The sequence below is a fragment of the Sorghum bicolor genome, chromosome 3 (genome assembly GCF_000003195.3).
Source record: "Sorghum bicolor cultivar BTx623 chromosome 3, Sorghum_bicolor_NCBIv3, whole genome shotgun sequence".
In the NCBI taxonomy this organism is placed as follows: Eukaryota; Viridiplantae; Streptophyta; class Magnoliopsida; order Poales; family Poaceae; genus Sorghum; species Sorghum bicolor.
In genome coordinates, this window is record NC_012872.2 from 3,522,819 (window position 1) to 3,546,691 (window position 23,873).

At 41.2% G+C, this 23,873-nt stretch overlaps 1 protein-coding gene across 2 annotated transcripts; it reads right to left on the reverse strand.

Annotated features, from left to right (window-relative positions):
* On the reverse strand, nt 18,118-22,248 carry LOC8084369 (plant cysteine oxidase 2). Of its 2 annotated transcripts, none has more exons than XM_021455835.1 (5): nt 21,845-22,248; nt 20,091-20,209; nt 19,866-20,004; nt 19,560-19,778; nt 18,118-19,062 (listed from the first exon to the last, which is right to left on the reverse strand). In XM_021455835.1, the coding sequence occupies exons 1-5, from the start codon at nt 22,095-22,097 to the stop codon at nt 18,947-18,949; spliced, it is 846 nt and encodes a 281-aa protein (XP_021311510.1). In that variant the 5' UTR covers nt 22,098-22,248; the 3' UTR covers nt 18,118-18,946. The 2 variants fall into 2 exon arrangements, with proteins under 2 accessions (XP_021311510.1, XP_021311509.1); XM_021455834.1 differs by having other exon boundaries at nt 18,118-19,065; nt 21,845-22,246.

Sequence of the window (23,873 nt, forward strand, 5' to 3'; positions counted from 1 at the left end):
GCCTCACCGAATCCCAGTGGCGGAGCCTATCACGGTTCAGTCGTCGTCGTCGTCGTCCTCGTCCTCGTCCATACGGCTATAGGCATGGCCGCATCGCATCAAAAATGTCAACTGGTTTAGCTGGCCCACACGCACGCACCGGCCGGCCCCACGGGTAAGCGAGACAAGCAAGCAAGCGATCGAGCGCCCACCGCGCAATAGAATAGCCCGTCGTCCCCATTGTCACCGTACGTCGTCGCCGTCGTCGTGGCGTGGTCGCCGCCGCGGTCTCCCCAACCGTGTCCTGCGTGTCGCTGCCAACGCGCGCGCGCGCCAGGGCTCTCTGCTACGCGAGGTAGAGGTATATACTCCTACCTACCTAGCTAGCTAGCTGCTCCGGCGACCGGAACGACCGGCCGGCCGGTGGGTCCAAAGGGTCGGGCGGTTAATTAGCCGCTGCGGCGCGCCGTGCTCTGACTTGTCGACGGATTGGGGCTGACAAAAATGCATGCGTTCTTACATGTTGGCACCCGCGGCTCTCCCGGCGGGCGGCGGGCGGCGGCCGGAGTACGCGTGTGTGTACGAACGCATGAGGGAAGGACCCCGTACGGCGGTGCGAGCGTCCAGCGATTGTTTAGGGCCGGCGTGCTGTTGACTTTCGTACGGCCGCGGCGGGGTGCTTTCTCTGCCAGCAAGTTGAAGAAGCAACCGAGAGGTTGAGGAATTGTTCAGCCGTCGATGGATCAAATCTGAAGACGACGCGAGCGATTTTAACAGGTCACAATGCATGCAAGCGCCTAAGACTCGAATCTGCTGGATGATCGAGCAAGTAATCCATACCTATCCATCGTTTACTTTTATTTATTTATTTATCCACCGTGGACGTGGAGTATATCTTCGTTCCGTTACAAAGGTCAAGCATACCCACACACACACCACCAGAACCGTCGAAGCATTGCCTAGATGTTGAGAAATAAACTGAAAGTTGAAAAGCACATTGGATCGATGTGCTCAGAAGCTATTTTTTTTAAAAAAAAAACTAACAGTCAGAAAAAAACATATGGAGCCAACTTAATTTTGAGCCAAAAGCCAAAAAAACGCATCTAACCATTTTCGGAAAGGGGTCAAGCATTAATTAGAATTTCTTTTTAGTAGTGTGCATCCAAAACCAGCGATAGTTGACCCCTTTTATCCATTTTTCGATTGCAAATTAAATATCAGGCACATCTACACACACCGCCATACCTACCAGTCATGCTAAGAGTTGGTTGTGCACAATACTCCCTATGTTCCAAAATGTCACTCCATTTCAGATTGGCTTCCGTAGATACGTTACTTTAGGAAGAAAATTAGAAAGACGTACAATCTAGAACAGAGAATACTCCCTATATGTTTAAAATAAAAATACACAAGCATCAAATTATAGCTACATTAAAATCGAGAGAAATAAAACATGTCTTGATGATAGCGCATTCGTCTGACGTTAGCTGGAGACGTTGATATGTTTTTATATGTACACAAACTCGTTACGACCGGCATCGATGGAACACATGCATACGTCGTCAATATAATGTGGATTTTATTGTGGAAATATGTGTGATGAATGATGCCTCGTGTATAGTAGTCCCACCACCACCACCACGTCCAAATTAAAAGAATGAAGGTTGGTCATCCTCTCCCCGGCCCGTACGAATCTGAAAGCAGATCAACGGCTCTCCAAAGCCCATATGTATATATATATATATATATATATGTATCATCAATATATGTAGTGTAGGGTGGCACCGTACGTGGCAGCCGCCGTCAGCCCGGGCGTCCCCACCGGAGAGCTGAAAAAGGCGGTCGTCGATCGCGTCGCGCCTTTCCTAGCTAGCCTCGTGTGAACAGAACAGTAGTAGTAGCAGTACATGCATGGCAGTACAGCCGCGTAGACGCCCCACAGGTCAGGTCACACGCCACAGTCGGCGTCACCACCCACGCGCGCGTACTTATCGCCATGTGCGGAATTTCAGATGGAAGGAAAAGGCAGTTGCATGCAATGGAAGACCATTGGGAGAGCACGCAGACGCAGCACAGCACAGGCGCAGGCGCAGGCGCCACGCCACAGCCAGCAGGAATAAGAATAAAACAAACACATCAGCATCCAGCACATGTGATGGACGGGACGGGCGCGACGGACGGAAACGCGCTCGGGGGCTCCGCCTCCCCCTCACGATCGCGATCGATCAGCCCGTTTATTTGGCTGATAAACATGATTGAAAGTATTTGGTGATTTAGATCTTGTTTAGTTCACACTAAAATTTAAAAAGTTTTTAAGATTTCTCATCACATCGAATCTTATGCTACATGAACATAAAAAAATCTTGAGTGATATGAGGAAAGTTAATTTTACTTCTGATCATGATTCAGTTGTTTGGAAAGTTGAAATTACTGGTCGTTTTAGTGTAAAATCAGTTTATAATGCTATGGCATCTGATGACTCAGGCCATTCTTATAGTAAAATTAGGAAAAGCAAAATACCTACTAAAATCAAGATTTTTCTCTGGCTTCTTCTCAATAATGCGATTTTAACGAAGGATAACTTGATTAAAAGAAAATGGGTTGGTGACCCAGTATGTTACTTTTGTAATTAGGATGAAAGTGTTTCTCATCTCTTTTTTCACTGTAGTACAACTAAGGCAGTTTGGGCCATTGTTGCTCATTGCATTGGAGCTAACAATGTACCCAATTCTCTTAACCAATGTCGGACATGGTGTGAGTGTTGGTCGCCTTTTGGCAAGCAGTTTCATACTATGGGCATTACTGCCATTTGCTGGGCAATTTGGAAAACTAGAAACAAAAGTTGTTTTGAAGGGAAAAAAAATTAGAAATCCTGCTGAGATTATTTGTTATGCATGTGGCCTCATGACATATTGGGCAGGTTTGTTCCCGGAGATGGATAAGGAGACGCTTCAAGCTGGAGTGACCACAATGTTGCAGATTGCTACCAAGTTGATGATAAAGTCGAAGCAGGGGGGTGGCAACCTATTCCTGAAGGAGAGATCGGATGACAATTCTCAGAACTGAGTTGTTTTGATGTTTGAAAGACTGTTTCCATAATCGTGTGTAATACCTTCTTTTGGAGTCTGTATGTTAAGGATGTCTGCTTGGTTGTCTTTAGTTCTTTGGTCTCAGGGTAAGCTTTCTTAGGTTAAGCCGAAGTTGTGAGTGGCCTTGTTCTGGTTTTATCTAGTTTTCTCGTGGTCCTGCAACAGTTTTGAATGAACTGATGTATTTCCGTTGAACTTAATGGAAATGGAGGTTACCTCTGGTTCGAGAAAAAAATAAAAAAAAGATAACTAATTGTACAATTTAGATGTAATTTGCGACATAAACCTTTGGAGTCTAGTTAATCTATGTTTAGATAACAATTAATAAATAAAAATAAAAGTGACATGATACTTAAAAAAACTATTCATCTCCTCAATTAAATAAGATCTTATATGGGAGAAAAATATTATTGAAGAGTTGACTCTTTAACAAATAAACTTAAATGAACAGGCTGTAGAAATAATTGCAGAAGGATATGGATCCGCATGCACGCGCCCGCTGCTGCTTTATTCCATCCAACAACAACATAACGCACTGGCGCCGGCGACGACCGCGACCGCGACCGCGACACTCCAGTCGGTTGCCATCCAATCGCCTTTGCCTACACGCGCGACGGCTATATAGCATAGCAGCTAGCTTTAAGTAAGCGTGAAGCTTTTTTTTTTTTCAAAAACGGATTTTATTCGTGAGGTTTTTTTTTAAAAAAAAACAAAACTGCAACGCGAATACGCGATCGAGGTTTTGGTTGAGATTCCAGCGAAGCACGTTGAAACCGGTGGCCGTGTGGCCCCGGCCTCCTCCTGTTTCTCTTCTTCGGGCGTCATGGAAGGCGCCGCTGACCTCACCTCGCCCGCCCGCCTGCCCGCCCATTGAATATTATGAATAGTACTGTAATATAGTTGCTGCATTGCATTGATCCGTCGTCCTAGCTAGCTCACCAACGCGATCAGGGTGTTGTTTAGTTCATGAAGGAAAAAAAATGACACTGTAGCATTTTTGTTTGTTTGTAGTAATTATTGTCCAACCATGGACTAACTAGGCTTAAAAGGTGTTCTCGTCAATTCCGACCAAACTGTGCAATTAGTTCTAATTTTTGTTTATATTTAATACTCTATGCATGTGTCTAAAGATTTGATGTGATGAAAAATCTTAAATTTTTTTGGATTTTTGGGTGAAAGTAAAGGAGGCCCAGATGGTTAATCAAACTGCCCGCCATGTTGGGGCCCACCGGCGAGGAGGGGAGAAACAATCGAGAGCCAGTGAGGCCGCGAGGCTAGATCTGAATATCAGATTGGTTTGACAAACAAATTAGTGCACGCGGTAGTACCACCCTCCGTCACAAATTGTAGATCGTTTTTGTTTTTCTAGATATCTAATTATGTACCTAGATAGATATGTGATATGTCTGCTAGATATATATAAATAAAAAACGAGTATTTAGAAAAAAAAAAGATAAAAGGGTCTATACGCTAGAACAGAGAGAGTGCATAGGACGTATCTTACACAATGTTTAGATCAACTCCAGATGCTTAGGCCTCATTTGGTGGAGCTCTGGCCGAATTCAATTTCGGGTCCTCACTCTAGTAAGAAACAATTTTTATTCTCCTCTTAAAATATATTAAGATTTAGTGAAACCACAATTTTTTTCTACTTTATTGGCTCTGGCTCCTGCATAAACTATAGCAAGGAGTCATGATCCGTTTAGAGATTTAGATCAACTCTAGATGCCTCTATTTTATTTTTTTATGCTGAATCAAATACCCTGCTCACACCCTCCCAACTTTCCCACTCCACATCTCATTCCTGGTTCACCTCACACCCTACTTTAATTTTCTTTTCGTTTCATTTTGTCATCTGTGCTCGTATGCAGACCAGCTCCTCCTCTAACTCGTATGTTGCCTTTAATTTGCTACCGCTACCCCCGCCCCCACCCTATCAGCCAAACCCTACCCTCAACTTATCTGCTGGAGTTTGACCTCACTTACATACCCTTCCCAGCTCCAATACGCCCTAGCTCAGCTTTCTCTATCGTCATCCCACTTCTAGCGCGTAAGCTCCTTTCCACCAAGCTCGGTCTCAGCCCCATTGTGAAGTTTGATGTTGCCATGCCAATTTGTCTATAATTTGGTACGTAGATGGTTTGTCATGAATGTTGAAGATCAAATTGAACAATGGTAGGAGGAAGACGAGATGATGATTGATGATGATGTGACAAGACTATGTTTTACCTTGGGATGACACTTTATCTGATCTTTCAAATTTTAATTTTCTGTTGAATTTGTACGTTTGAATATAAATCATTTATACAAACTCATCACATTATTTTTAAAATTTATGCCGGGTCAAATACATAGACTATATGTAGTATAACTATAATAAAAAGAGAAAAATAAAATAAAATAAAATATGGGGCTGATTTGGAGGTAGAGGCAAGGAAGCAAGCCCAAATCAGAAGTAGGGGTACCCAGGACTCCATCAAAGGGTTTTTGGGGAGTGAAATTTGACTCCATCAGAGGATGTACATACCCTGGAAAATGAAGGCAGTCCTGTCATCCTGTGTCAGTTCGTGTGTGTGTGTCAGCCGAATCTGAGAGACGACTTTGCAATTCTGATCGTACTGCATGCAGAGAAGATTGGGTCTAATAAGAAGGAAATCAGCCATGCTGGTGTCATGCAACAGCGCCATTTCCCTCAAGGAAACACACAATTTGGAATTGAAAAATGTATGGCCGCGGAGACAAAACGGCATACATACAAATATACAAAAGCATGCACATGGCGGTTGGATACTTGGATGATATGCATGATGGACTCGATCAGCAGCTCAAGTAAACTGCAGGTGTTAGTCAACGGAGTTGCATCAAGGAGGCGTCTTTCCTACCTAATTCCTAAATATATAGTATATTATCAACCATTTCTCTAATGAACGAATACAGCTAGCGGATGAGCAGACCTATTGCCGACGCGCGCGTCATGCGAGGCCAACCTTTTCAACGATCTGGTCAAATCTTTGGTCCTCAAGTGGGGGCGGCGATCCGGGTTTCCATCACATTTTTCCTAAGCAAAGACCTCCTTGCAATTGCCCCAAGGAAATTAAGCGAAAACACAAATGTCTTCTCCCTCTTGTCTGTGACGATCTTCCGGGTGTTTGATGCTTGGAAGCCACTGCTGCTACATCATCAGCATATTAAAATCCGGCCGTGAGCCGTCCCAAATTCAAGCTCACCCTACCGGCGGCGACGACGACGACGATGGTTCTCGCCGCCGAGTTCGATTTTTTCCAGCTGTCAAATTCCGCTGGCGGAGTTTTCATTTCGTGGATTACCGAGTCCTGATTACTGAATGAAAAAAAGAAAAGAAAACTGCAGAAAGTCAGAAGGCAGAGATCATCCTGCTAAGAAGTCGTCTTTCACATGGATGGATCGGTTCAGGGAGCTGCATGCCCAATGGGAAGAACTGTAATGTCACTTAGCCACGATCGAATTAGAATATTAATTAGCGAGTTCTTGCGACCTGTGCATTCAAATACTCGAGGTCAACAATTTGTCAGAAGTTATGGAAGTGTCAGATCATGGATCTGCCAGACTGAACTGGAGACTAATGATGGACAGATCGATATACTAGTATGCGCGCGATTCAACTGCTACAGGTCAGCATTGCATCCCCAATAAGACTTTCTTGTTGTCAGATTTGGAACAGTAACAGTAATTTTCCTCGGAAGACTTTGCAGTTGCTTGACCAGGATCAAGGCTTGAACAACACTTTTTTGAATGCATGTGGAATGGAATCCATCAGAAGAACAAAAGCGGTAAAGTGCGTGGAAGTTGTTGTGTCAAAGAACTGTTTGTTGCTATTTCACTTTCTATGTAGAAACCTGAGAGGATGCTTTATATGACTATGACAGCTACCTCTGTCCATGTGTAATCTTCAGAACGGTGTGTTTTTGAAATACCTAGTCCCTAGCTACAAATAAGTCATATGGCACTATTGAATAATGGTGTTTGGTTGTTGTCGGTGTAAAACCAACATGTAGTTCATCTCCGTTTGTTCACTGGTACAAAGAAAAATGAAATGATGCATAAGTAGAATAGCTCATGAAAACACAGATGTCAGGCTCAAAATCTGAAGAGATGTGAATCAAGCTGTTGAGCCTTGCATGCATAGCTGGAAACAATCCTTCTTTAGCACCAAAGATAACACCAGAAAATTTTCTGGGTTGTAGTAACATCTCATTCCGATCTCTGTTTGGAAAACAACAGGGACCAGCATAGTCAAGCTGGGATCACTTTGTTTAGTTAAACTAATGGAGTAATGACACAGACTTTACAATTTGATTGTGGACTAAACTCTGACACGGAAAGGACAAATCTGTGGATGCACCATATAACCAAGGCTACATTACCTGCTAATTCTAAAAACCCGTGGTGGTGTGTCGTGGGCTTATATCATACAATCGACTGACTGTAATTAACTGAGTTGTTAGCAAATTAGTTAGGAGATGATGCCGATAGTAGCTTACTTGCTACTAATTATACAGCAACTGTACGCAAATACTGACAAATGTGGTTTGACTGGTTGTTGATCTATCAAAATGAAGTAAACTTAACAAAGGGCTATTTGGTGATTCTCACCAGTCACTATGCTTCCTTGAAAGGGTTCAGACAACTGAGATCATATATTGTTAATGTTTTGAGGTGCAGACGAAGTGTTAGCTTTCAATGAATAGTAAAAAATGTTAACTTCAGTTGACTTTTATGGATCAGTAGCTGAGTTTCATTGGAGGGATAATTTAGCAAGGTAGAATCAAAGGTTTTCACTTTTTCAGCACCGAAGAATCATGCACGTTACGAAAATAATGTGTAATACTAATTATATGTTATTAATTAGGTAAAAGCGATGACAGGACAGCACGTCAGAATTTTGACTTGCGGATGATGAGTTTCAGTGTACTAAGTACTATCCAAGTTGCATCTTCAACTTCAACCCTGTGTGCTTAGCATAGACTTTTTTTGGCATGGACCTCACTCTTAATTTTACTCTTCATGCAATGATTCATCAGTTATTAATTTACTAATTACTATAGCTAGTTTATTGCCCCTATAACCATCATTAGCGATAACAGTGGTAATGGGCTAAAGATAAGGCTGCACTAGTCAGCTTCCAGGAAATAGCCAAACTCAACTTGTCTCTATGCACATAAGAATGACGCAAGCTGTACTATTGTTCTCACTTAAACAATGACTTCCTAAAAGATCTGATAAAGGCATGCTTGGCAATGCTCTACACAAATTTCAGAGGTAGTGTGCATTTTGTGATTCAGGGGCATCGGTTTGATTATTATTTTAAAAGAAACCTGAGGTTTGTTTCCAATTTTATAAAACTATTTTTTCCTGTAAAATATTATACTCACCAAATTTAAAATATGAAATGATATAATTAACCATATCCTTTAACAAACAAAGCAACTCCATTCTGCTGCCGAGGTGATTTGGTATCTAGGCTACATATTTTCTTCCGAATAAAACAACAGTACTTTCATCCATGACTTTTTTTTAAGAGAGGAGGTGGTGCCCACCTGAATTTATATTATATGATGGCCCAAAACGTCCTGTAATAATTTACAAATAGCATAGAAAACTCATGACCCAGATGGTGATGGTTTCAGCTGATACAAAGAAAGAAATGAGTTGGGTTTGGTGTTCCTAGCGAGCCATGTCAAAAAATTGGCACCACTGATCAACAATTTGCCTCTTCCGCCGCAGGAATCTGCAGTGCCATTGCTCGGCCATTTCTTTACAGGCTGCTAGTACTTGGTTGAGGCTTAGTCTTTCATCAGCGAACAGGACCAAAGGCACAAATGGTTAATAACAAGTCTACATGGAAAGCATGGAAAAATAAACCAAGACCTTCTCAAGATGGCACTGCTTAAGCAACTCTGCGAAAATAAATGGGTTGTCAGGATCTAAAGATGGTACTGCTTAAGCAACTCTGCGAAAATAAACCAAGACCTTCTCAAGCAGAGCAGCTTCAAGAACACCTCTCTTCCAAACTGTAGTTCACTTTGGCTTTTTCTAAGTCAATTTTTCTCTAAGTTTGACCAAGTTTATAGAAATTTTATCTACATTTACAATATCAAATTAGTTTCATTAATTCTCCATGAAATATAATGATAGTGCACTTATTTGAATTTTGAACTCATAGATGTTAATGTAATATATTTTCAATAAACTTGATCAAAGCTAGGTAAGTCTGACTTAGAACAAACCCAAAGCAAACTATAATTAGGATGAAAGGAACTATATAAAATCAGAATAAAATATTATAATTAATTCAGATGTCAACTACTTGGAGTTGGTGTGAGGAAACCAAAGATGATTCGGTCACATCAACGTTTTCTCCACCGAGGATAAAATCATAAGGGTTGCTCACCTCTGTAGTCAGCAGCTTAACAGTTGAAATGTCAACTCTGGATTTGTAATGTGTGAACACTTGCATAGGCAGGTTGGGCTGTGATCATATTGTACGGCAAGTCAGGAGACTTCTCTTATCTCCGGTGACAATGCATGTTTGACAATTGACATTGTAACGGGATACAATACACTTCATAATTGTGTGAGGATCCAGGTTGTATTCATACTGAAGCATGACTGTAACTTCGATCGGGATGTCCTCATGGTCTCATGGAAAAGAACAAACAATAATTCAGTGAGAAGTGAGTAGTATGCTGATGAGTTTGGATAACGACAATCAATCAGTAGTTGTCATTATGGCCCATCGTTTCTTCTTTCTGATCAGTTCCTCCAAAAACATAAACTGATCACTCAAAAGCTGTTAAACTACTGAAGAGGCAGGTAACAATGTTATTTCTGCTACATGTATGATGCATAGCACATGCATTTTTACAATGGTTGGAGAGGCGATTAGAAACGATTGGTGTCTATGGTCGGTGGACTCAGAACATGAAAAGCGATGAGAGCAAGGCGATAGGTGTATCTATGGTCGGAGGACCGTAGACGTCACATCGCCTTCCATCGTCTCTGAAATTATAGGGATTAAAACCCTAAATAGAGGAGTGGTAATTCATTTTTTCGTATTTCTTTTTTTAATGAAGGGTAAAAGCGTAAATTTATAATTGAAAAAATAATATTTTGAATAGCATAGTTAGGGTGTATAATTCAAGTACTATAGTTAATTAGATAAAAAATTTCTTCTTAAGTTTTTTAAAAATCTTCTTATAGTTCCACCCGTTGGCGTCCACCAGTGCGTGTTACTAGGAGCCGTCGTCGCCGATGATACGGGTTGGGATTTGAGAGAATCTTGTATAATAACATTATTATCCTTCCATGAATTAAATCGAGAAAAGAAATTTACGTAGCGATTCCAACAATTATAAAACGTCTCATTATTTGAATATTTTTAGGGAGGATCCAATGTGACTCAACTTGTATTATAAGCAATTATATTTTCTGGAGACTCCCTAAATCTAGTACAGACTTATAGATGAACTTACGCACGGTACTGCTCCAACGATACTGGGCTGCTATGGCCCCACACGGCCCATTTAGACTTATATATACGAGATTAAAAGTTACTCGAATCAGTTATTTTTAATGAAATATTTAAGAGAGTGTTTGGCAGGTACTGTAGTATTTTTATTTTATAATTAGTGTCTAATAATGGACTAATTAGGCTCAAAAGATTTATCTCGCAAATTATTCTCTAGTTGTGTTTTTAGTTTCGTAAATAGTCTATATTTAGTATTTCATACATGTGTCTAAATATTCGATGTGATAAGTGATAAAAAAAATCAGCGGCAACCAAACAGGGGGGCTCTTCGGGTCCGGCCGTTCGGACCGAATTCGCGGTCCGGCAGCTCCCGCCCAAAATTCGCATGTCCTTGTTTCACTGCACATCTGTCTTGTTTTATCACGTGCAGGTGTAGACAGACTGTTTCTTCAGTGGGCTCTTTCTTAGACAACGTGTTCTGATGTATGCACGGACGACTCATGCACAAACAGTACACCCAGCTATCATGCATTCACACACAATAATTTCCAAACAAACTAAAAAATCATAACTCCTAAACTAAACATCCAAATTAAATTCCGATTACACCATCAGGTTTCTTGCAATAAATTCTTCAAAATGAGACCCCACATGACATGAATATATTTAGATAAAATTTTAATAATGAACATCTATCTTATGAAAATAGAACATTTTGGTGAGACAATGTTCTAGGTTTGAAGAACAAATGTTCCGTCTCCATAAGAAAAATATTCTTATGAAATCTAGAGCAAAAAATAAGAAACATTTAATAGAGAAAAAAATTAAAAATATCATACGAGTACTTTTCAAACATCCTAAAAGTATACTATAGAACATCATATGTGTATTAAGTGAACATCATTAAATACTTCATAAAACATCAAAAAAATATAATAGAACAACACATGTATACTACACGAACACAAAAAAAACATCATAGAACATCACTATATACTACGTGAACATCACATGTATACTATGAGAACATTACAAAATACACCATATAACATCATATTTATACCACATGAACATACAGAAACATCATAGAACATCACATTTATAATACGTGAACATCACAAAAAATATCATAGAACGTCACATGTATATTACAATAGCATTAAAAAACATAGAATATAACATTATATACCACATAACACGACAAAAACCATTTTAGAACATTACATGTATACTATGTGAACATAAAAAAATAGAACATGTTTATTACACGAGCATCGCAAAATACGGACAGAACATTACATGTATACTATTTAAACATAAATAAAAAACATCACATAAATAATACTTAAACATAAAAACATTGAACATCATATAAAAAACAATATAGAACATCCGGAAAAATAAAAAGAAAAAAAAAAGAAAGGTAATAAAATAAAATAAACACCTAAAACATAAAAAGAAAACGAAAATGAAAAAAAAAAGAAAAGAAAAACTAAAGAAAGATTAAAATATAAAAAACATGAATCAAAAGAAAAACATAGTTAGAAAAGAAACAAATAAAAGAAAATCAAAAGAAAAAGGATAAGAAAAAATAAAAATAGAACATCACATTTACGGTAAGTGAACATAAAGAAAAATAAAAAATAAACATAAAATATATAAAAAAAGAATAATAAAAAAATCATATGAAAATAAAAATGGAAAATGAAGCACAAAAATAAAAAAGATAGAAAGAGAAAAGAAATGAAAAGACAACAAAAAATGGGAGAAGAATAAGAAAGAGAAAAATAGAGAACAGAAAAAAATAAAATAAGAATGAAAAAACATAGAAAACTAAAAAGAAAATAAAACGATAAAAATAAAAAGAAGGAAAAAGAATAGGAAAGAAAAAATAAATACGAAAAGAAAAATATAAGAGAAAAATGGAACATTACGTACCTACCTGTACTTTGTACTGCCTCCCACGCGTGGCCTCCACGTAGTGACGTTGTACTTTGTATTGCCTCCCACGCGTGGCCTTTCTCCCACCGCAGCGCGCGGGAAAACATGGTGGGAAACTATGGGACGATGTCTCCCGTCCGAACGTTTGGACCGAAAGATTTCCCACTAAACAGGGCCTGAGCCCTACTGGGATGATTTGAATTTTTATTCACGAATATAAAATGAGTGGAGCACTGTCTTTATTCGTTTAACGAAATATAGTTATAAATGTCATCAGGAGGCTCCAAAAACTAAACATGTCTACATATTAGTAAATTTACAGAGCTTCTAGCTAGAAGATGTGCATCGATATTTGAACTCCGTCCATCGAAAAATTAAATCAATCCTTCAAAGGTTCTCTATTCTAGATTTTATTTCTAAGGGCATGTACAACCCACAGACGGGGGGTCGTCTGTAAGAGTCTCGAATTTGACATATAGACAACTAAAAGAACAAGTCATACAACCCATAGACAAGAGGTCGTCTATAAGCTATTTAATGCTTTGTATGTAGCTAAGATCAACTACGAATACATTTTATATACCATTGTGTTGCTATCATAATTGATCAAGTCAAATAAGATTAACATGATTACATATTTTTTTTTAAAAAAAAATCATCAATATAAATGATATACTATATAATTGTAACATTTTCTTCACGTAACAAAGAGCGTTCACGGGTATTCCAATTCACACTAACAGCACTTATGCTCAATCAAGCATAAACCATATTATTTCAGTAGACTGCACCTTTGTTGAAGCTCCATGTGATTGCTTTTCCATAGGCATGTGCTTTGGTTGTTCCACCGAAGATGTGTTTGGCTTGTTTGTGATCATCCGAGAGAAGGACGACCCAATGGCTCCGTTCAACAACTTGGAGCTTCAAGATCAGTGGCTAATATGCAGCATCGACCCAATAAAACTTAGTTGATTTCTCCAACATCAGCCTCGACGGATTGGAGACCTCTGATGAAGAGCAGATTTTAGAGAACTTGCTGCAGCCAAAAATAAACAAGACATCATCACACCACTCTTCTGCTAACCAAATACACTGGTACTATAAAGCTAGGCTCAGCTGCATAGTGCATATTTGTACATTACATTGTCTTAATGCAGGATGCTCTATATCTTTCTTCAGAGAAGTTATCAGTGGCAAGCTCTATATCTTTCTTGAATACTGCCCTGCAACTTTTGCTCTCTGACAAAATAACATCAACATGTTTAGCATGTCATGGAAGCAAGCAAGTGCATCTCAAGCGTGCCAACTGAATTGCGGCAGCAATAATGTTAATGTTGATTATACTTAAACAATTGAGTTAAGCATACCAGATGCAGAAGCTGCCGCCGAATCAGCAGTACCAGTCTACCAGATGCAGAACTATGAATCGATTGAGGTCATTGAATCAACCATACCAGATGCAGTTGCACATGCGGCCATGGAGGATGTTGTCGCCGAGCCTTCCGCGACCAAGGGTGCGACCCGCAGCATCTGCCCCCAACCCGGAGCCGCCACCATGACCGAGGGAACGTTCCGCCGCCGTCGAGCCGCTTCCATGACGGAGGTAAGGGCCAAGGCTGCAACAGCATCCGCCGCCTCTTCCTAGCCGACGAGGACATCTCGAGCGACGCAAGCGACGAGGATGCCGGTGGTCGGCGCTGAAGAAGGACAGAAGCTGCAGATGGATTTTGGCGCGCGCCCAAACCAGAAACCGCGAGTGACATATGGGATCTGAGCGCGCCGTCGACTTGTGACGACGAGGCCATACAGCGCAGCTCTCCCTGTCGATTCAGCCTCGGAGCACGGGCCTTCGCTGTCGCCTCGCGAGACGACGGGGAGGCCGTCTCCAGCCTAAACAGAGGACGTTTTCGCAAAAATGGCAAGTTGGAGACGGGAAAGCGACGACGTTGTACGTGCCCTAAGATGATGGCACCGTACCTGTCTATCTCCTCGCCCTGCCTTGGATACTTCGAACCACGTTGGCATAATCACTGGTCTGCCTCACTGTCTGCAAACCAAGGCCACTAGCTAGCCAGGGCTAGCTCTTTGCCGTAGGCTAAGGTCATTCGCAATGGTTATCAAATAGCTAGCTAAGAGGAATTTTATTGGCTTTCAATAGCACTTTACAAATAGCTAGTGAGATGACGTATAAAAATAATTTAAAAATAGCACTCTTATTGGCTATCGAGGAGAGAGATCAAATAGCTAGCGACTTCCTAATAGCTAGCGACTCATAAATAGCTAATCTAGCACGATCTTCTAGAAATAATTCTCTCACAATACTCTCCACAGTAGTTAGCGACTCCCTAATAGCTAGCGACTTTCTAAGCTAGCTATTTGCAAATTGCCATTGAGAGTCCATAACATTCTTTCTAGAGATCAAATGGTTAGCGATTTGAACACCATTGCGGATGCCCTAACGCCTTGACCACCTCCGCATCAGTGTTTTCTTCTACTACCAGTGTCGAGGCTCCCAAGAAGTTTCCTCCTTCATCATGCACCACAATAACCGATGTCGAATGCCTCAAATTCTCGAAGATTGTCGCATCCATGTTGATCTTGCCCAGCCCAGCCGACGGTCTGATCCAGGCTGCACCTAGGGGCGGAGGCTCGTGGAGGCGAAACTGGGCCTCCGCCCCCTCTTCCTCTGTGCTTTGGTGCCTACAAATTCTAGTTTTGGTAGACTATAATCTCTTAAATACTTACAGACTACAGGAATAATCATATCTAAAAAGCTTTCATAGCTAGGAGCAACAATGGTTTTTTCTATTTGCTCCTCCTTAATCTTGGTTCACCCTCCGCCACTGGCTGCACCCCGTGAGCTGCCTCTGGCCTAAAGATGGCAATCTTTACCCAAAACCCGAAACTCGATGGGTAATTACCTCATTAGGGTAAAGGTATGGCTATTTTTGTACCCATAGGTAAGATAATGAGAAAAAAATGTTACCCAGCGGGTAAGAGTATGAGACTGCATTGCTCATACCCGTTAACCCATGGGTAATTTTAACCCGATTCAATAAGTTAGAATCATGGGTCAAAATCACTATACACAGTCCAAGCCCAATAAAAATCATATATAATGCTGTCAAACCTTAGGCCCTCACCCATCCGCTCCCTCCCCTTTCCCCTATCTCCTTGCGGCGGCTGCACAGCACGGGAACTTATGAATTTTGCCACTTGATATCTAGTAATTACTTGATTAGGTGTTCATGGAGCTTGTATATTTGATGATTTTATTTATAACTTGTGATGCTTTGGCTGAAACTAGGAGCCTAAATATTTAAATATGTATTTATTTTTTGTAAGTATTCTTGGAATCATGGGTAAGGATAACCCATGGTTACCCGTTACCCGCGTAGGTAAGGGTATGAGAAAAAACTCTTACCCGTACACGGGTATGGTTAAATTAGCGGATAAAATATTTTCTCGTGGGTAAGGATATAGGTAGCATATACCCAACGGCTAATTACCCATTGTCATCTCTACTCTGGCCGACCATGTTTCTTCTCCAACCGGACTTCCATGAGCTCACCAATAAATCGCTCAACAAACATATGGGTTGACAAAGGGTTCTGAAAATAATTCTCATGCTATCACCTTGCGTCTCGCACCAAATCGCTCACAAATGAACGACAACCCTTGTAAGCTCTTCATGCTTAAGCGATCAAATCACCTCTGCAAGCCAAGCCCGAGCATCCAACCATTGCACTTGGCATAAGAACTTGGTAATCTCCTCCCTTTCCAAGGCCCAAACACATCTGGCTAGGTTGCACTCCACTACTCTAGCAATGTGTGCCTCCATGAATCAGCATCTGCGCCGCATAAGGAACAACACCCATCAGTAGCCATATTCCTATATGACATCACCCGTTAGAATTGAGTGCCTAGCCAGTCTCCATATAGGAACACCCTGATCTTGGAAGAAACCTTGATCTTCCACAGCTCGCTCCATTGCTTCTCATGTGATCCAGCTTCCGAACTACTCGGGCGATCCTCCTCCTAAGCTGAATTCGTCTCCCAGCTTCGCACCAGCATGCAATAAGCTAACCTGATCATGAAGACGCTAGATTTCTCATAGTGTCGTGCCTAGAAATCTTCTTGCGGCATCGTGCTAAGAGGAATACCCTCGATGATCTCCCAGTCCATCAGCGTGAAAAATTCCCTTAGCTTCTAACTAACCTAGCACCGCGAAGTCGAGTCAATTAGCTCACTGACCAATTGTGGCAGATTGGGTTTTGTCGCTCCAAGTGGCCGTAACAGTATAGATTTCCATATAGCATTAACCCAATGGGCCGGCTCGAGCACGATACTAAAAAGCACGATCCAGGTACGGTACGGCCCGGTGGTAGTGTCGTGCCTGGGCCGTAACTTCGGCCTGCAGTGCCGTCACGGGCACTGCACGGCACGGCTAATAGGCTGGCACGACGCTAGCCCGATTATTTCCATCGTCTGATGCTTTGAGGATAGATCATGACCATTAGATGTATTCTGAGCCACGTATATAAATATCAGACAACCCTTCCAAACCCTAACTCCTAACCGGTGGCGCAGACGCATCCTTGCCGCGGCCACTCTCTCTCCCGCCTGGCTATACGACAGCGGTGGCGCCCGTCTTCTTCTTGAGGCGGGACACAGTGAGCTTCTCGACTCCTCCCGAAGCCATGGGCCGGCACGGCACGGTTAAGGAGCCATAGTGCCGTGCCTAGGCCGAGAGCTTGGCACGATGACCCGAGACGGTATGGCATGGTAGGACATAGTGTCGCATAGTGCCGTATAGTACCAGAGCCGGGCCGCCCGTTTGGCCAAGTATAGTAACAGTCCATCTCTTGGGAGCCATTGCATGTCCCAAATCCTCGTCGTCTCACCCGAACTAGTCCTGCGGATCATGCGGATTAGGCCTTTTTTTTGGCCTTGACTAACCTTGGAGAAGTAGGTGCCTTTATATATATGGGCTGGACATACATCCACGTTATTATACTACAATTAATAGAGAAACAGAAGTCCCAGAACACTTGGGAGAATGCTACCGTCCTTTTAAATCAAACAAGAAAGAAAGATACAATCTGATGATACAATAGATAAGTAATCAGACACGAAGTGCAGGGGCACCTAAAAGAAATGAGAAGGGTATGTACCCAGTGTGATCCCCAGACAAATCAGACATCATGTTCCTTTGAAAAAAAATGTCCAGCGTGAACCCAGCCAAGTAGCGATAGCATCTAAAATCTTCTGTAAGCCCAGCAGTAGCTGGAAAAACAGAGAACAAATTTATGTAAACAGATATACTGCTTAACATTTCTTGCATATTGGCTAAATCAACAATTGACATTGCTTTCTTCTGCCACAGAAAATGGTTCACAGTCTGAAAATTACGAATTCAGGAAAGAAAACACAGCTAAAATCGATCAGGCAATATTTTTTCCCCAAAAAAACAAGAGGTGTAGCTCCTACTGGTTAATATATGTATAGATTAATAATAGTGTCCAAGCAACAGAAATCAGGAAACAAAATAGGACAAACAATATAAAAAAGATCAAAATTGGTGCTCTAGCCATTCTTCGATAAAAGGAAAATGTTTCTTATTCGCTCTTTGGATAAATAGAGCAAACTCTTTCTTGAAAATGGCTCGGCAATTTGATATGCCTAAGCAGCAGAAATCAGGAAACAAAACAGGACACAAAGGATATAATAAGATGACAATTGGCTCTCTAGCTATTTTTCTATAAAAGAAAATATTTCTTCTTCTCTCTTTGGGTAACCAGAGGAAACTCTTCCTTGAAAAAGGCTCGGCAATTTTGATATAGGCGACAGAATTCCTTGCAAGATGTGGTCATTCCTTGAGACCCAAATGCTCCAGCTCAGTAGTATGATAATTTCCATGTAGAGAGGGACTCCCAACTATTGTTTGAAATGTTCCAAAGTGATAAAAGGTTCAACCCCGGTGTCAACACTAAGATTATGACTGAGACATCAAGCTTGCACGAAGACACACTTAAAGAAGAGGTGTTCCAAGGTTTCCTCGGTAGTTTAGATGCATAGGACACCAAGGAGATCAGGCAACATTTTGCCAACCCAAGAATGAGTAGGATTGAATCACACTCTAACAGATAGGGACAGCAGATACAGAAAACTAGGGAGGGGGGTATAAACAGGGGTCTACATGCATAACCTATTTAGCAAGCACTTTCCTTGTTCTCATTGGTTCTTACTAAGCAGTTCCAGTCTTCCAGTTGAATTAATGAAGACCAACAGTTAACGATAATCAATGGAGGCCTTGAGATCCAGTTATCTATGTACAAATTTCCATTTGGTCACCTTCTTTCAGGAATATATGTATGCAAAACTCATGTTCTCCAAGAAACCAAATTAAGCATCCCCACAGGCATAGAGTTCAATGATCCAAAATTCTTGGGCCCATATATGTTGATCCAACAAGATAAAAATCTCGTGGTGGCTCGCTCTCCTCCAGCCATTCATATCTGTCACCTCCAGGCACTATAGTTGAGCCTGCTGTAAAATGCACCTTTTCAAGTTAGCCGCCAATAGTTTAGTTTTCTTCTAGTACGCTTACAAGTTACAATGTATAATATGATCAGGGAAATGATACAGAAAATTAAACTTAAGGTGTGAGTGGACAATATTAAGAGTACAGTCTTAGCATTTTCAGTTGGGTAGGAGCCTGATGATTTAGAAATAAACAAGGGCATGATGCTTGTTTAACTAATAGAGTATTGTATGGGATTGCAATCATATAATTTCAGGGGGCAGACATACGTAGATTTAATAGATGGGGAAGTACGTGTGTAAGCCTGTAAGGATATGCATATAAATATCTGATTTGTTCTATACCTTTATATACATATTTTTTTGGATCAAGGATAAGTATGCTGAAGCAAAAGACATAAACATATTATGTCGAGGCAAACAGTTGGTTTACAAAACAACAATATTCCAATACTGTGAGTACTAATATATGAGCCATTTAACTCAGGTAAAAATCTTACCAACAGAAATTGCAGAGGAAGCGACATTGTAGTACTGACAGTGCCTTCCACTACCATCATCATATGGAGGGCCAAGGACATCAAGCACTGCACAAGCATTTTGTGCAGTAAAGCAATGCATATTACCACCATCTTCTGGATATAGTACCAATGTTTCATGGGGTGCAGTCAAGATGCCATCAACCTTCACCTTTGCCAAATGTGGTCCTTGCAGTTGATCTATGATCAAAAGAGAGAGAGAAAAGAAAAGGCAAATGTTAAGCTATGTGTGAGAGTGTTAAGCTTAGGGAAATGAACCAACAATACCAGGTGTATCTTGTTGAGCAGCAGCCCAGTCATAAGATTTTATATGCATGGCACCAAACAAAAGCTTGCTGAACACAGTCATGCCAGGGTGATTATGTAGAGGAATGACACCCCTTGAAGGCAAACAAAAGATGCCAATCTGTACAAATAAGTACAACCATGTACACCTTAGCTTACAAATGTGGTAAATTATCAAGAACTGTTGTTAGTAGTGGTTAAGCATACCGAGAAAGCTTCACACTTGTATAGGTGCAAGTAAGTGATTTTTGGAGTACCATGGGGATCAACACGTCGGAAATATGACATGTTGGATGTTAGACGAACATCTGCTGCTGTGATACTATCTGCAGGACATAAATGGTGAAACAAATATCAGCAAAATCGAAATTCGTTTTCATTAGGTGTAACATGATTGCATTGGCGGTCTCTCAAGGATATGAATACCCGTTAGAGAGCATAGGTCTTTGAAATATGAAGGTCTAACACATGTATGAAACTTGTAGTACAACTCTCGTAATTGCAGTTGCAGGCCTATATATGTCAATGAGGTACAGAAGTTGCCACATTTTGGCATGAAACAAAATAGATTGAGGACTTGAGGTGAATTTTAACTGGAACTTGACTAGAAAAAAATAAGCTATATCATTATGAATATTTGCTAAAGTCAGCATGAAAAAAGTTTTACCTGTGGAACTCAAAGAAGGGCCATGCTAGCTCGTATGCAAGGACTCATACTAATTAGCTGCGCACGATAGATCATAGAACTAAAGATAGTCCAATATGTGGGATTGGTTGGCATAAAAGGCCTAAGGATAACACTTTAATAAACTACAGAGACAACAATGAAATGCTCTATCGCCTGGTATACTGCAGGGATTAACGGTGCAGCTTGTCAGCTATGCCGCATAGAACAACTAAAATATAGTGATATGATGTGTGCTAAGGTGTACCCAAAAAGAAAACCAAAGAACCAATTAGCATGCATGTAGACGTAAATATAACACCTTGAGCATCTTTCGCCACAAACATCACGGCAGGTCAATGATGGATATAAACAAACATTATCAAAAGGATGGTACAACAGCTTCCACCGTTGACCTCATCATTCGAGAAATGTGCTCAACAGACTTGGCGAGTTGCCATTAAGTAACTATATTCGTGGTAGTACCTCGCAAGGTTTTGGTGGCCAAATGAAATAAAAGACAACCCTAGCTAGCTAGCTAGTGCAACTCCAAGATGGACGTATAGTCTTGACTGCATCCCACCCTCACACAAAGCGAGACAATACCAGCAGTTACATCATATGTGTATGCATATATACCATGGGCAGCACATGGTTTCTGTTCTCAATTGCCCATCTTTATTTCCACCAGGAACACAAGTAGCACAAGTCAGGTATATAAGTATATTTCGTATTTCATTCTCACCAATAGCATGTTGCTTGCAAGTTGCAATAAATTCATGACATAAATTGGCATTGCACATTTGTATCTAACCTTGGTAATTATATCAAAAGGAAATGTGCTATTCCGATCCATTGGTTGTTTGTTAGTTTACTTGCAGAAAGATTCTCTTCGTGGGAAGAAAGCAACGAGTCTAAGTTAATTAGCAACTGCATCGCATGCAGTTCCACATTTATTAGATGAGTATAGAAAGACCCTCTACATTTTTCTTTTCAGAGGCTGATGAATGTGATCCTTATTTAATTTCCACCAAAGTGTAATTCTCAAAAATCAAACAAATCTAGTTGAGCTATCACAGGATCCACGACGTTCCCCGGCCCAACGAAAAACTACGATGGCATATAATGTCATGTGGGCATATGTGGCTACACAGCTATAACGTCGAATACAAACCACGCATAGTTCACAGCGCACACAGCAGGCCAATGGCCACATGCACAAGACGGGTACGAGTACGATCTCTGATACGGGAACGACGATGATTTGGATGACAGACGTCGGGAATCAATCAGTTACCTAGAACGGACTTGATCCTCTCGACGCCGGCCGGCGGTGGAACCGCGCCTGGACCAGCTCCGGTGAAGACCTCGCGGCACGCCTCGAAGAGCCGCTGCACGGCGGTGGCGGGCGCGGCCATCGGTTGGGGCGCCCCCGCGCCGCGCCGCGGCCGTCGCTGCCGCTGCCGCCGCCGGCCTTGCGCGCCGGCGTCTCTCGGCGCCCACCTGCTGTCTTCCAGCTCAGGGACGCCGCCGCTGGACTCCACCCGCATCAAAGCCCTCGCGGGACGGCGGGAGTGTGAGGGGCAAGGGCTTGGACTTGGAGAGAGCTCTAGACGACGGCAGCCAAAAGTGCCGGCATTCTTGCACTGATTGAGCTGGGAAACTTAGGAGTACCCGAAGATTTTTATAGTCGTCGAAGGTCGTGGCCGGGGAGTATTCTATTACGAAATAGCAGTGCTTTTTTTTAAAAAAAAAATACTAGTGCTTTTTGCTACACGCCCCGGATTGTACCAACATATATACATATATACTCCCTCCGGCCAGACATTTTAGATTGCGTGCAACCGATCACTTTAAATTTTGACTAAAAAACTTTTTGTGTGTATTCATTTTAAACATCTAACTAGGAATGGTATGAGTAGATTTGTTTGAAAAATAGTTTTATAAAAATATAAATAAACACATCCAACAACAAATTTAAGTAGGAGTACTAGTCAAATTGTGTAATGACAAATCAACAACAAAAATGCATGTACTCCCTTTATTCTAAAATAGTTGACACTTTAGCTATAAATCTGGATAACTATTTATCTAGATTCATATCTAAAGTGCCAACTGTTTTGGAGAGAGTATATGTCAATCCACGAAAGACTCAATGTCGATGAGCACATCGCTTTTGAGCAATATGCCAATTCTAGTGCACATACACATCATTAGTGTGTAATCCCGTTCACAGATAACGTTGATCATGTATAAGTTAAACTTATGAATATTATTTTAACCGTCAATGAACATTCAAAATATTTGGTTTCGAAGCACAACGTAGGTTTGGAAACATTCAAAAATAGATGTTGTTAGTAATTAAGAGCTTAGTAGCTGCCGGTAAGAATGCTCGGTCCGCTTTGTTGCCGCCGGTGTACACCAAGGAAATTGGGTTCCCTCTGAAGTTTTATAATAAGCTGCTGCCGGCTGCTGGAGAGGAAGAGAAACCAAACCAGAGACCATCGCATCAGATATTCCTGTGGGCTGGGCAGCCAAGCCAAACAGCTCTGGAAAAACTTGCAGGGGCCTGGCCTGGGGTCCTTTCTGCCTTCTTGTTGCATGCCTATTTTGTCATACAATGCAGAACGAGGATCCGCGTGCCCATGGCCGTGAGTGCTCGCTCTGCAACAAATATATGCCGTGGCTCTTGTCGCCTTCCACACAGGATTCCAATGGATAAAAGGCCTGTGACGATGACCTGTCTGTGTCTGTGTCAATGCAAGATATTTCCTCCATTTCAAATTGTAAGTCGTTTGATTTTTTTTACCCCAAGTTTGACCACTCGTCTTATTCAAAAAATTTGTGCAAATATAGTCAAATTTAAGTCATTTTTAAAGAACTTTTATTAATAAACCAATACACAACAAAAAAAATGATATTTTGTACAAAACTTTAAATAAGATGAGTGGTCAAACTTGATATTAAAAAAGTCAAACGACTTACAATTTGGAATGGATTGAGTACCTTTTTTAAGCTATAAACGTTTTTGCATTTCTATAAAAGTATTTTTGCTGCATAGTATAAAGCATAGGCATATTGTCTGATTGTTCCACGAAGCTTTGGAGTTGCAGGCATAAACAAAGAGCAAAGCGGAAGCGCATTACCAGTAGGCAGTAGCATTAGCATTATCCTCACCAAATCCAAAGCAACACAAACACGACACACAGAGCGGTATACTTATCAACACCTGCGGCGCCCATGGTAATGTAACCTCTGGTATTACTTCTAGCATCTTGTAGTACCCTGCAGACGTGCACGCATGATGCAAGCACGCCGTGAGCACT

Coding starts and splice junctions, on each gene's coding strand:
- LOC8084369 (XM_021455834.1), bottom strand. CDS start 22,097: ATGCGGGTGGAGTCCAGCGGCGGCGTCCCTGAGCTGGAAGACAGCAGG. Junction 20,210..21,844: donor GAGGATCAAGTCCGTTCTAG/GTAACTGATTGA, acceptor TATGTCCTGCAG/ATAGTATCACAGCAGCAGAT. Junction 20,005..20,090: donor ACAAGTGTGAAGCTTTCTCG/GTATGCTTAACC, acceptor TTATTTGTACAG/ATTGGCATCTTTTGTTTGCC.